The 15,181-nt window shown below is 34.7% G+C and overlaps 1 protein-coding gene across 1 annotated transcript in view; it reads left to right on the top strand.

Annotated features, from left to right (window-relative positions):
- Window positions 1-742: 742 nt before the first annotated feature.
- Window positions 743-15,181, top strand: part of LOC308639447 (heat shock factor protein 3-like) — a gene marked incomplete at both ends in the record, with an annotated part of 55,475 nt that continues 41,036 nt past the window's right edge. Inside the window, 2 exons of the mRNA XM_081277694.1 lie at window positions 743-841; window positions 10,172-10,280. Of these exons, the coding sequence (XP_081133820.1) occupies window positions 743-841; window positions 10,172-10,280 (208 nt within the window). The remainder of the gene's footprint in view (window positions 842-10,171; window positions 10,281-15,181) is intronic.

The raw sequence follows: 15,181 nt of genomic DNA on the forward strand, positions 1-15,181 counted from the left end.
CTAATGAAAGTGGGGTGGGCAAGTTTGTCTTCATGTTCTCCTTCCCAATCTTAATAGTAGGAGGAAGGGAAGGCCTATTTCCTAATATCCCAAGAGTCTTCCTTCATACCAAAACCATATGCCAAAAATTCTTACCATTTCTCCAAACAAAGGATCAAAACTGTACTGCAAAGTTTCATTGCTTTGTAATTCATTAAGTTCACCACCAAGCAACATGCAACACCAAGCTCATGCAATGCCAAGCTAGTGCAATGCCATGCCCCTTGCTTACCTGAACATGACCTAAGTCATACAATATCATCTCCCACGTAGTGTGAGGTCGTGACCTGTGCCATGTAGTGCCATCATCTGCATCCCCCTACTTAAATGCTTGCTAATTATTGCTAGGGATAATATGGGAGTTCTCAAGTCTATTAATTCCTCCTACTTTTGAATTGGGATTCTTGGATACAACAGAAAAATCTATGTCAAAACCCTTTTCTCCATGACTATGTTTTTACTGCCCCTTTAAAGATTTTCTTCCTACCCAAAGTAACCTAAGAGTCACGTGTGAGTAAGTAGGGCTTTGAAATAACAATAGCTTAACCAGCCTATGGGGTTTATCTATTAGGCAATCAGCCCCTCCCCCAAGGGCTGTAGGCGGTACCCACTTTGCCTTACCCCTTTGGTTGTGTCGGTAACAAGGTGTCCCTGGGCTATTGCCCCTGCCTTTGCCTTCCCCCCGGTACTGACGCTCAAAACCATGGAGGAAGCCTCCAATGCCACGGTTCCTGGCTTTCTCATTAAGCTCTGGACGTTAGTAGACGACACCAACTTGGATGATGTGATTCGCTGGAGTGAGGTATACCTGCATGGGGAGAGGATTGGGTGTAGTAGAGGGGTGCGGGTTCGGAAAGGGTCTTTTCAAGATGTAGAAGATTTGGGGCAGGGTCCAAGGGCAGAGGCACCAGACCATTTAACGACCCCACGTCATTTGGGCATCAAATTCAGTTTCTTCCCAAGATAAGCCTCACCTTATTAATTTCGGTGGGAGTAACTGCCAAAAGCTAGCCGCTATTTCCTGGCTTTTGTTTTTCTCTTCAGAACCCCCAAACACGTGACACAGCAGCAAAAAGTCCCTTACCCGGAATAGGAATTCCTCCCCAGGAAAGTGCCTTGGTACACACTAGTGAGCAACTCAACTGCCTTCTTACTAGAGCATAAGTAACTTTTTTTTTCCTTTTTTTGGTGCTAAGGTTAGAAACCAGGGCCTCGTGCATGCTAGCAGAGCGCTCTCCTACTGAGCTGTACCCCACCCCCACTTTTTCTTTTCTTTTTAAATAATGGGAACTTTCCTGCCAAGTGTACCTAATTGTGTCTTGGGTGCTTTTAACAAGACCAACTTTTTCACAGCTTCTAAAAGCATTGACTTGTAGATTCCATTCTTCACCAGGCCTTGTCAGTTTCTCCCAGACAGTGTGCTGGGTGGGCATACGGAAGTTTGCACATTCCTCAATACCGGCAGTCTGATGCTTGATCAGACTGCTTCTAGGATTTGATTTATGCTACCTTTAATCACCCAAATAGAGAATTATGGAACCCTGCAGGATAAGTTAAAGCCCAGTCCTCTAACTTGGTAATAGTCACCTTGGTAAAATATACATATAAATTGAGGTAGAACTTTAACCTTTCACTTCTTTTGCTTTCTTTTCTTTGGTGTTGGTGTTGTAACCTAGGCTTTCATGCATGCTAAGAAAGCACTCTGACACTGAGCTACACTTTTTATATTATATATAATTCATATTTATATTATCTACATATGTCATATATTGATTATATATATATATATAATCAAACACAAATATAAAGGGCTACAATGAACTCACAATTTCTATAGCCAACTTAAGTAATGATTATGGCCCTTCTTGTTTCATAGATAAACTTCTACTCTTCCTCTAATTATTTTGAAGCAAATGCTTCATGTGATATTTAATTTATACGTTATTCATACACATGGCTAAAATGAAAGAAATTCTGAAGTAAAATTTTGATGCTTAAAAAATGAGAAGCTGGAGTGTAGTTCAGTGTACAGGGAGAAGAGGCCCTGGGTTTGTTCCATGACCAGCACTCCAAATATATATACTGCTTTGAGATCAGGATGTAGCTCTGTGGCAGAGCACTTGCAAGGCCCTGGGATCTATCCCCTATGCTGGAAAAAAATATACACACACACACAGATATATCTATATATCTATATATATGTATATATATATATATATATATATATATATATATATATATATATATATATAAATGGACTCAGAGAATTTGAAAAAACTGAGTCCTTATGTTACTGTGGAATTTTCATGATTATGTATCTGTCTGAATGCCTGTAACCCAAGTGTTTGTAAAGGAATATATATGAAAGCACTTGTTGAAAGACTTTAGGCCTGTAATCCCAGCAGTTTAGGAAGCTGAGACAGTTTAGGACTCCAAGGTCAGCCTCAGCCATTTAGTAAGACCCTACGCAATTCAGAAAGACTCTGTCTTAAAATAAAATATTAAAAAAGTGCTGGGGATATGGATCCATGGTTAAGTGCCCCTGGATTCAATCCTCAGTACCAAAAAAAGGTAAAATTCTATATAGGTATGTTGTATTCCTTATTTTGAAATATAGAGCAAAAAAAATTTACTTTTTTAATTTGTTATTTTATTTTTATTAATAAAATATACTTGCTCATGTGGGTTGTGAAACCATTAAGATAAATGTGAAAGCAATAAATGTTAGTGTTCATAAAATTGCATCACAATTGAAGAGACACAAGCACATAAGCCTTCTAGATGACTTACCTAATATTTTTTGGAAATGTATATCTACATAACACAGCACTATTTTCCATTAAATTTTATTCTTTCCTTTTCCATTTCCATCACCTTCTAAAAAGTTGACTCTTCCAATTTTTAAGACACCTACTAGGCAAAGCCTGTATCACTGAACTACACCCCCAGCACAGCACCTGGAATAATACACCCCCCCCCACATACACACACACGTTATTTTATTTTTATTGATAAAATATACTTGCTCATGTGTATTGTGAAACAATAAAATGCCTATAATCTATGGAGAAAAAAAAAACAGTGGAGTCTTCTGTTGTGGGGGACAGATTTGAGTAGAAAAGGGAATGGGGAAATGGTTTTAGGAAAATAGCTGTTAGCCAACCCCATCCATATCTAAATGGTGTATACATTTGTCAAAACTCACTTAAAACTGGTTAATTTCACTAAATCTATTTTTTTCTGAAAACCCCCAAACAAATGTCAACAGTGTTGTGCTCTTAAATTTTTTTGTGATAGTCATGTGTATGAATAACTTATAAATTAAATATCACATTGTTTGTTTTGTTTTGTTTTTTGGTGCTGGGGTTCGAACGCAGAGCCTTGTGCATGGGGGTAAAAATATATTGTTGATTGACTTAAAGCATTGAGGATTGAGGAAGCCTCTTTTTAATGAGTGAACTTTTTAAAAAGCCTTTTCATAGCAGGGGTTGGGAGTGTGTAGCTCAGTGGTAGAGAGCTGACCTAGCATACAGAAGGCCCTCTATTTGATCCCCAGGGAAACACAGCCAGACAGACAGACAGACACACACACACACACACACACACACGCCTTTCCACAAAATCCATTAAAATCTTATGTCACATCATGTGCACATGGTAGATAAACGTTGCTCTTAGGCTTTGGATGATTTTTGCCTTATACAACATTTAATGTGTACGTTGAAGTAGTCTTATTTTATAGACAGTGGTGTGCTAGAATGGGCTGATTATTGCTCAGAGGTGTTTATGAAAGCCAGTTGTACTCATCTCACAAATCTGCATTCAGTGACTTCATGTTCCCAAAGTGAAATCAGCAGTATTTACATTTGGAAATCACCAAATTCCACAAATCAGTCCCATGTCCCCAGAATAATATTAAACAATAGCACAATACCCATTTTTGTAACAAAATAAATTGATAAATTGGCCTTGCATTCAATTCCCAGAAAAGAAAAAAGGAAGGAAGGAAGAAAGGAAAGAAAGAAGAAAATTGAGGCTGGGGTTGTAGCTCAGTGGTACAGCACTTGCGTGGCACGTGGGAGATGCTGGGTTTGATTCTCAGCACCGAATATAAATAAATGAATAAAATAATAAATATCCATCAACAACTAATAAAATATTTTAAGAAAAAGAAGAAAATTGCTCCCAAGTCATTGATATTGGGTGTGTATAGCTGTACTGCTACACTTGAACTGGGTAACGATCTCCAACATTTTTTGAACGCTGATTGGTGTTGGTGGGGTAGGTGGGAGAGAGCACCACCTAGCGCCTGTCTGAGTTAACTGTTGCTTCTGACCCTGGGATTTCCTAGTAACCATGTAGGCATTGCAATTAAAAATTGTGTATTTGAGTATGTTCACCCAAACCCACATCATCTTAAGAAGTAATATTCTTTCACGATATATTAAGTGAAACAAGCCAGACACATAAAGATAAAAATTCTACATATTCTGAGTCATTTCTGGAAGCTAAAAGTATTTGACCTCTCAAGTATCACATTTTACTCTCATGTTGAATCTAGGGGAAAAAAGACATGAAACTACAAGGGTGACTATTAGGAAAGGGTACTGGGATCAGGAGGAGGAGGAAGGATAGAGTAATAGGGAGGGTGGAGATGATCAAAGTACATTATATGCATGTATGAAAATATCAGAAAGAAACCCATTATTTTGTGCAATTAATATTTGCTAGTAAGCACTTTTAAGTTTTTTTATATTTATTCTTAAGTTTTAGGCAGACACAATATCTTTATTTTACATTTATGTGGTGCTGAGGCTCGAACCCAGTGCCTCCTGCATGCTAGGTGAGCACTTTACCACTGAGCCACAACCCCAGCCCCTAAAATGTTTCATAAAAGATATTAAAATGATGGTCATTAAAGCCTAGGAAGGGTACTGGAGGGACAGGGGAGGTTGCATAATAGATACCAAAATAAGGTTAGGAGAAATAAGTTCTAGTGCTCTATAGCACAATAGGTAACTATAGTCTACAACAATTTATGATATATTTTAAAATAACTACAAAGAAGTCCAAAGATTGTCAACATATAAAAATCATAAGTGGGGGCTGGAGTTGTAGTTCAGTGGTAGATTACTTACCTAGCACATGTGTGAGGCACTGGGTTCAATCCTCAGCACCACATAAAAATAAATTAATGAAGTAAAGTTAAAAAAATAAAAATCATAAGTGTTGAAGGATGCCTACACTAATATATTGATGATCATTATACATTGTGTTCATATACCAAAATTTTATAATACATATACACATCATAAAGATACACAAATATGTCAAAGAAAAAAAAATTTAAAGGGCTGGGATTGTGGCTCAGCAATAGAGTGCTCACCTAGTGCATGCAAGGCCCTGGATTCGATCTTCAGCACCACATAAAAATAAATAAATAAAAACAAAGGCATTATGTACAACTAAAAGAAATAAATATTTTTAAAAAATTTTAAAAATAAAACAATTATTCTCTTTCAGATATTATAAATATAAATGAGTGCAAGAATACTGAAGCTTGAGCAACTGTGTGTGTTTGTGTATGTGTGTATTCATGGAAATTTGGAAAATATAAAAAATGTCTATAATTACAACATTCAAAGATAACCCAAATTTTATGTATTTTTTTACATGGTGATATAAATGTATTCATACAGGTTGACATGTATCTTTACAAATGCACATTTATTTACTAAATTAAGATCATGGGGCTGGGGTTGTGGTTCAGTGATAGTGCGCTTGCCTAGCATGCATGAGGCACTGGGTTTGATTCTCAGCACCACATACAAATAAATAAAATAAAGGTAAAGGTCCATCAACAACTAATATATATATATATATATATATATATATATATATACACACACACACACACACACACACACACACACACACACACATATAAAGATCATACTCTGAAATTTTGTAATTAACTTTTTTTATTAGTATTATATTTTGACCATTTTTCATACTCAAAATTGAATATTTAAAAAATATTTTGCTGTGCATTTGTAGTTTCAGCAACTCAGTGATTGAGGAGGATATCTTGAGTCCACAAGTTTCAGACCACCCAGGGCAATGTAGCAAGACCTGGTTTCTTTTTGGGGGGATAGGGGCACCAGGGGTTGAACTCAGGGGCACTCGACCACTGAGTCACATCCCAGCTCTATTTTGTATTTTATTTAGAGATAGGGTCTCATTAAGTTGCCTAGCACGTCACTTTTGTTGAGGTTAGCTTTGAACTCTCTATCCTCCTGCCTCAGTTTTCCCAGCTGCTAGGATTACCAGCATGCGTCACTGCGCCTGGTCAAGACCTGGTTTCTAATCATCATAGTCATGGTTATCATCATCATTATCTCATGTAGACATGATGAATACATTTGTGCAGAAAGGTTTTTTCATGGGTTCTGCTTCTTTGGAATAGATTCCTAGGATGGGAATTACCAAGTTAAAGGATATGAGCTTTTTGTGTGTCTATATGCTACCTGTGCATCATAGGGTCTTGTGATAATAACAATTTTTTGTTTGTTTTTTGTGATACTGGGGGTTGAACCCAGGGCCTTGTGCATGTGAGGTAACCCCTCAACCAACTGAGCTATATCTCCAGCCCCCAATAAAATTTTTTTAAAAATATTTATTTTTTAGTTTTAGGTGGACACAATATTTTTATTTTATATTTATGTGGTACTGAGGATCGAACCCATTGCCTCATGCATGCTAGGCAAGCACTCTACCACTGAGTGACAACTGCAGCCCTCAAGTAGTTTTAAATAAATTTAAAATTCTGAATACAATGTATGCTTATCATAGAAAATTTATAAACTGAAAACTAAAGTAAGTATACCCAAATATGAAACAGTGCTTATTTCTAGAAGGTGATACTTCAATTTTATTTGTACTTTTCATGTTTTGTGTTTACACACATATATATCAGTGTCTATATGTATATATCAGTGTATATTCAGTGTATTCATATATATTTTTAATATGTATTTTTTTAGTTGTAGGTGGACACAATACCTTTATTTTATTTTTATGTGGTGCTGAGGATTGAACCTAGTGCCTCATGTGTGCCAGGCAAGTGCTCTATCACTGAGCCGCCCTCCATGTATGTATTTATAAACATACAGAAAGAAAGTTCAGTGTATATGTTTTGACAGATAGCCTGGGAGTTCTTTACAATGTTAACAATTGCTGTCTTTGGATGGTGGGAATTTTATGATTTATTTTTCTTTGTTGTTCTTTACATTGATAATGTATCATTTAACAATCAGAATAAAGCCAATTTTTAAGAAGGAAAACACTTAAAATATTACATTATGCAAAGTTTTATCTAAGACAATATTTTTAGGAGTTACAGTATATTTTGTCATAGAAATATGCTGTAAGTAATGTAATCTTTCCTCATGTTTTCTGGACATGGGCATGTAGGTTCTTTCAGTCAAATATTTTAAATATATGAAGGAGAATGTACCCTTTAAAGGCAATCAGTGTTGTCATTCCTTATGTAATTTGAATAATCACTAATTCATCTTTTTATACACTTCCTTTTTAAGTATTAATAGTTTAATTTTTATAAAATGAAGGATGGACCAATATATAATATATTTAAACTGGAACATACATTATCATATTTTACTTGCACTTTTATCATATATTATTATCGAACCTCTAAATATTCAGATACCATTTATCCAATTTAGAAGTAATTTTCTCTAGGGCCTTTTTCACTTCCTGATTATTTTTAATTGAATCATCATTTGTTTGTATCTCCACAGAGGGTTGATCAAGGGAAGGAATAGTCTAATCTGACATTATGCAGATTTCTCTGTTATTTTCTCTTATCTCTGAAGTCCAGTCAATTCTGGGAAAAGCATGAGCTGAGTGAATTCTGGGGATTCTGTTCTGAGAATAATTTAGTTTGGTTTATAGATAGTCCCAAGGGCTCTTGAGAGGCAATTCCAATTAAAGACAATCCCCAGCCAAAACACACACCTTTAATAAGAATGACTCAGGAAGTCTGAGAACAAACTAGACTAGAATGAATTAAAATTCTTGGATTTTTCTCTCTCGGTGCCTTTTAGGATTATGATGATCCATTTCACTTCTAAAGAACTGAACTAATTGTTAGGTAATATGGGGACATGACAGATAAGCATATTTTTCTAAATCTTAGTCCAAGTGGATATTAAAATTTAAGCAACATAATATTGAAATTAATACATTTTTTATAATTTCATTGAACATTAAATTTATAATTTTAGAGAATGAGCACTACCACCTTTTACTACTTTTAAAATAATTTTTATTGAAATACATTTGCTTTAGAAAATTTAGAAAATAAAAATAAGCAAAAAATGTCATATTACCATCCAGTGAAATTACTGTTAACAATTTGCAAAATATTATTTTGTGGGTCTTTTTTTCTGTGTGTGGTGCTGGTGATCTAACCCAGGGCCTTAAACCTGCCAGACAAGCACTCTACCACTGAACTATATCCCAGCCCAATATATTTAATATAAAATGATTTATTTTATACTGTCTGAAAATTTGCTTTTTTTTACTTAAAATATATCATTATGAACATTTCCATATCATTAAATACACTTCTATGGCTTTATTTTTATGTCAGTATAACATTCATTTGCATGGATTTGTCATTCTCTTAGTATGTTATTTCAATTTTAAATATTAAATACAATTATTTATGTAACAGTTTATAGATAAATCTCTGTATATATCAATAATTATTTAATATAATTTAATATTGAATATATAAATATAATATTTAATATATATGTTATAATTTGAATTTCATTCTTTATTCTTTATTTCTTTTATTCCTTCTTTTTTTTCTTTTTTAAATTATTATTAGTTGTTCAAAACATTACAAAACTCTTGACATATCATATTTCATACATTTGATTCAAGCGGATTATGAACTCCCATTTTTACCCCGTAGACAGATTGCAGAATCACATCGGTTACACATCCACGTTTTTACATACTGCCATACTAGTGTATGTTGTATTCTGCTGCCTTTCCTATCCTCTACTATCCCCCCTCCCCTCCCCTCCTCTCCCCTCCCCTCCCATCTTCTCTCTCTACCCCATCTACTGTAATTCCTTTCTTTCTCTTGTTTTTTTCCCTTTCCCCTCACTTCCTCTTATATGTAATTTTGTATAACAATGAGGGTCTTCTTCCATTTCCATGCAGTTTCCCTTCTCTCTCCCTTTCCCTCCCACCTCTTGCCCTAGGGATTATTCAGTGCTAGGGATTGAACCTAGGTGCTGATATATGCTAGGCAGGTATTCATCCTCTTAGTGGCATCCCCAGACACTTGTGTGTGTGTGTGTGGGGGGGGGGTGCTAGGGATTGAACCCAGGGCTTTGTGAATGTGAGGCAGGCACTCTACCAGCTGAGCTATATCCCCAGCCCCCTAGACACTTTAATTTTGCTTTCAGACAGGGTTTCATTGTATGGTACAGAATGGCTTTGAACTTGTGATTCTCTTGCCTCACCCTCTTAAATAGTCTGGATTATAGTTGACCATCATCTTTCCAACTCAGGACCATTCTAATTCACATTTCAAATACTTTTTTCAAAATTGTCTAATGTTTTGAATTATTTCTTATTTTTTTCCATTTTTTTTCAAATGGAGTTTATGCGTTTTGACAATTTGAACGCATTCATTATATTTTAATAATGTTCTTTGTTATATGTGCTGAAAATATTTCTTTCACTTCATATTTGCCTTTTAAATTTGTTTATGCTTTCTTGATTTATGGTTTTTGTACATGTTTTCATTTTGTAATCAACCTATTACCTTTTTCTTAATGTTTTCTCTCTATGACATATTCTGTCTCTTTATAGAACAATTTTTCCCCAGTGGTAGGTAGGGATTGAACCTAAGTCCTATAAAGCATGTTATCACTAAACTAGAACCCTAACACAAATGTTCTTATAATTTTTGGCTTGACATTTTTACAAGTCTTTCAAGTTCTTGGTTCCTGATGCATTGTTGTTGAACTGCTGCTTTATTGAAACTTTATTTTTTCTGTAAATAACTACTTTTTGATCTTATTTCTAGAATGGTCACAGCTTTCTCGTTGTGAATGAACAAAACTTTGCCAAAAACATACTTCCAAAATACTTCAAACATAACAATATATCCAGCTTCATACGGCAGCTCAACCTGTGTAAGTACGACTTATTTCTGCAAATATCAGAATTTAGTGGGATATCACATAAAAATAATCCTTTTTGTAAAACATATGTGATATTACTTGAGTTGAGTGAGGGTTCTTAATAAAATCTATTATTATTAAAACTTTACTTAGTTTGATTTTTTGATTGTGGTTCCAAATATGAAAAAAAATTCCTTTTGGCAATACCTGCTTTAATTCTTTTGAGTTATAGAATCTTAAAACTGAATGTTACCAAAGAATTTATCTAGTTTAATCCTATTATGTTAGAGCCAAGGAATGGACTCTAAAGAAATTAAGTATACTCGATCCAGTTCATACAGCTAGGCAAATCAAGTCTGGACGCCATTATTTTGATTAAAAGTAGATTAGTTTTTCTCCCTCTAATCTTTAGAATTCAAGGTCTGACATAGCACAGATGTGAGTTCTACTGCTGCCATAAGTCCTCTTTTTTCAACATAATTTTATATTACTGTTAGAGAAAAATTGAGAACTATATAAAAGTATAAAAAGAACATTTGTATTTGTGTATGTAAACTTAGGATAATCTTTGCAAAATTTGTATCTTGCATATTTTCAACCTAGCATTGTGTCATAAATATTTTCCATTTAAAATATTTTGTCATCTTATGTAATATCATGATATCATTATTAAGGCTGCTCTCACTTATACACACTTTTGTGGTACTAGTTACATGCATTTTTTTTAAAAAAAAATGTGCTTCTGCAAGTGCAGTGGCTCATGCCTGTAAATCCTAGCTACTCAGGAGGCTGAGTAAGGATGATTACAAGTTCAAGGATAGCCCAGACAATTTAGCTGAGACCCTCTCTCAAAATAAAAATTGCCAGCTGAGGATGTTGATCAGTGGTAGAGCACTCCTTGGTTCCATCTCCAGTACCATTTGAAAAAAAAAAAAAACTTCTGTTTATACCAATTTTTATTATGAATATCTATTATTTTTACAGTAAAATAGAAATATTATTTATGTAAAGTACCTTTGAGATATTTTTAAGGCCTCAAAAGAGTGATAGTTAGAGATACCCAATGTATTGCTTTAAAAATTATTCAGATTTAGAAGCACAGAAACTTTTCATATTTATTAACAACACATAATATTTTTTATTTAAAATATGTAAGGCATACCAAGTAAAACCATAGGCATTGCAAAAACTTTAAACATTTCTTTTTTTTTTTTTTTTTGTGGTGCTGGGGATTTAACTCAGGGCCTTGTACATGCAAGGCACTCAACCAACTAAGGAATATCCCAAGCCCCTTAAACATTTCTTTATAAACTGTCATATTAATATGGTTACTCCGCTAATTCTTCTTCTATTCATCTTTAAACATTATGCATTCATTACTGAACCTATCTCAGCATAACTAGAGACAAGATCTGTTTTCCTAGTTACTTTGGAGAATAGAAAACTATTCATGTACCTGTGCCTCCCCAGTATCTTTAGCATTTTAGATTTATTTATTTTTTGTGGAACTGGGAATGAACCCAGGAGCACTTTACCACCGATCTCTATCATCAGTACTTTAAAAAAAAATTTTGAATTTGAGAAAGGACCTCACTAATTTGCTGAAGCTAGCCTCCAACTTGTGATACTACTGCCTCAGCCTCCAGAGTTGTTGGGATTATAGGCATGGACTACTATGCCCAGCTTAGATTTTTTTTACATTTAATAAAATATTCTATACATTAATAGGAATTCCAATTAATAGGAGTTTCAAATGAAAAATACATTGAATTTTTGCTCTTCCATACTTCTAAACTATTTTTTGGGGGGTGCTGGGAAGCACATCCCTAGCCTTTTTTATTTTTTTATTTTCAGAAAGGGTCTTGCTAAATTGCTTGGGCTTGCATAAATTTCTGAGGCTGGCTTTGAATTCATAATCCTCCTGCTTCAGCTGCAAGCCTCTGGGATTACAGGTGTGTGACACCATACCCAGCTCTAATTTGTTTTAGAGGAATATATATTCTCTGTATAAAAATATGATTTCTGTGCTTTTGTCATGTACAGGAATGAAAAAATAACTTTTTACTATGTTAAGAATGACAAATTACACTAAATTAGCCTAGATCCATGGCAAGAAATTACATTTTGACTAATTGAATAGGCAGTAAAAAAATGTAATAATCCTCTATTTTAAGTTTATTGTGTGTACATGTTTGTGTGTGTAAAGTTGATAAATGCTGGTTATAGAAAATTAAACCTTTATAAAAGGAGAGGGAAAATTTCTCCTAGTTTCATAATCCAAAGATAAAAAATGGGGTCCTAAGAATAACATATATTCATGCTTGTACAATTATATCAAAATGAATTCTACTGTCATGTATAACTAAAAAGAAACAATTTTTTAAAAAAGATAAATACTGCTGGGTGTATTAGCACACACTTGTAATCCCAGCAACAATTAGTTTTTTTTTTTTTTTTCAGGACCTGGGATTGAACTCGGGTGCACTGGATCACTGAGTCACATCCCCAGCCCTATTTTGTATTTTATTTAGATATAGAGTGAGGTTTCAATTTCTTGGCACCTCAATTTTGCCTTTGAACTCGCCATCCTCCTGCCTCAGCCTTCTGAACCATTGGGATTACAGGCATGTGCCACTGTGTGTGGCTAAAAATTTTTAAAAATTAAAAAAAAAAAACAGGCTAGGGATGTGGCTCTGTGGTTGAGGTCCACTGGGTTCAATCCCTGGTACTAAAAACAAAGCAAAGACAACTACTGATTGATAAAGTTATATATCCTAATTTTGTTTGTTAGGTTGTTCTATGTGGTGTTTTAATTTTCCAATTTTTATCTTATCTCATTTTGAGATGGAGTGTCTCACCATTCTACCTAGTCTATCCTTGAACTCCTGGGAACAACAATCCTCCTTCCTCAGCCTCCCAAATGGTTGGAATTACAACCACACACCAAGGCATGCACTACCCTGAATCTGGCAAAGTTAATATTTTTTAATTGACAACATTGTATGTATTTATTGTGTATAACATGATATTTTGAAGTATATATACAATATGGGATGCTTAAATTTAACTGATGAACATAGTTAACATTTTTGTGGTGAGAAAACCTAGCCACTCTATTGTTTTCAAGACTACAACATATTATCATTAATTCTAGTTAACATGTGGCATAGTAAGTAGCTCTTTTGAACTTACTCTTTTTCTCTCCCAGTGCTGGGGATCAAACCAAGGGTCTTGGGCTTGCTAGGCAATCACTCTACCATTTAGCCATGTCCCCATGCCTTGAATTTACTCCTTCTATCTACCTATAATTATATGTCTTTTGGCCAATATTTCCCCTATTTTCTAGTCTCCTTGACCTCATTCAAGTTGTTTAGGCTGGTCTTGAACTTGGAATCCTCCTGTCTCAGCCTCCTAATTTGCTAGAATTACAGACATGTGCCACCATGCCCAGTTTATTGTGGTTCTTAATTGCAATTCTTGGTGATTAGTAATGTTGAACATTTTTCATATGCCTATTGGTCATTAGCATTTTTCATATACCTATTCTCCTTTGAGAAATTTCTATTTAGATCTTTTTCCCAATTTTAGAAATTCAGGTTATTTTTATTCTTATTATTGAGTTGTTTGAGTAAACTGTTCTACTCGTGTGTGTGTGTGTGTGTGTGTGTGTGTGTGTGTGTTAGTTACTAAGAACTGAATCCAGGACCTTGCACATGCCAGGTAAACTGTATACTATTAATCTACATCCATAGCCCTTTTTAAATTTTATTTTGAGACAGGGTTTCATAAATTTTCTGGACTGACCTTGAACTTGGGATCCTCCTGCCTCAGCCTCCTGAGTAGCCAGGATTATAGATGTGTGCCTGCCTATTTTTTACATCTATATTGTGCAAATAATTGCAACTTGGCAGTTTTTCCTCTTTCTCTGTTTGACTTATTTCACTTAATATATAATGTACTTCAGTACTCTACATGTTATAATTGATACAAATTCATTCTTTTTATGACTGAATAGTATTACATTGTGTATATGTACATTATACATATGTACTACATTTTCTTTATCCATCCATCAATGGATAGATACTTCAGTTGATTTCATATCTTATCTATTGTGAATCATGTGCAGTAAACATAAAAGTGCAGGAATATATTCAATATACTGATTCATTCCCTTTGGATATATACCCAATAGTGAGATTGCTAGGTCATGTGATATTTCTGTTCTTAGGTTTGGATTTTTTGCTTGTGCTGTGTATCAAACCCAGGGCGTTGTGCATGTTGGACAAGTGCTCTATCACTGAGCCACATCCCTAGCCCCTAAGTTCTAATACTTTGAGATTTTTCCGTACTATTTTCCATAATGGGTGTACCAACACCATTTATTGATACACCCATTCCCAACACTGTTCTTTTTAAAAAATTTTTCTAGTTGTAGATGGACAGAATGCCTTTATTTTATTTGTTTATTTTTATGTGGTGCTAAGGATTGAATCCAGTTCCGCATGCATGCTAGGTAAGTGCTCTGCCACTAAGCTACAGTCCCAGCCCTCCAAACACTATTCTTATCAATAGTGTATAAGGGTTGCCTTTTCTCCACATCTTGACCAACTTTTCTTTCTTTTTGATAATAACTATTCCAACAAATGTTATGTGATACAGCTTTTTTTTATGTACTGGGGATTTAATTCAGGGGCCTTACTCTGTCACTGAAGTACATCCCAAGCTCTTTTTCAGTTTTTGTTTTGAGAAAGGGTCTCTGTAGGACCTCATTCAAGTTGTTTAGGCTGGTCTTGAACTTGGAATCCTCCTGTCTCAGCCTCCCAATTTGCTACACTTACAGACATGTTCCTCCATACCCTTTTTATTGTGGTTCTTAATTGCAATTCCTGGTGATTAGTAATGCTGAACAT

The sequence above is a fragment of the Spermophilus citellus genome, assembly GCF_964194105.1.
Source record: "Spermophilus citellus genome assembly, chromosome: X".
NCBI classification, from domain to species: domain Eukaryota; kingdom Metazoa; phylum Chordata; class Mammalia; order Rodentia; family Sciuridae; genus Spermophilus; species Spermophilus citellus.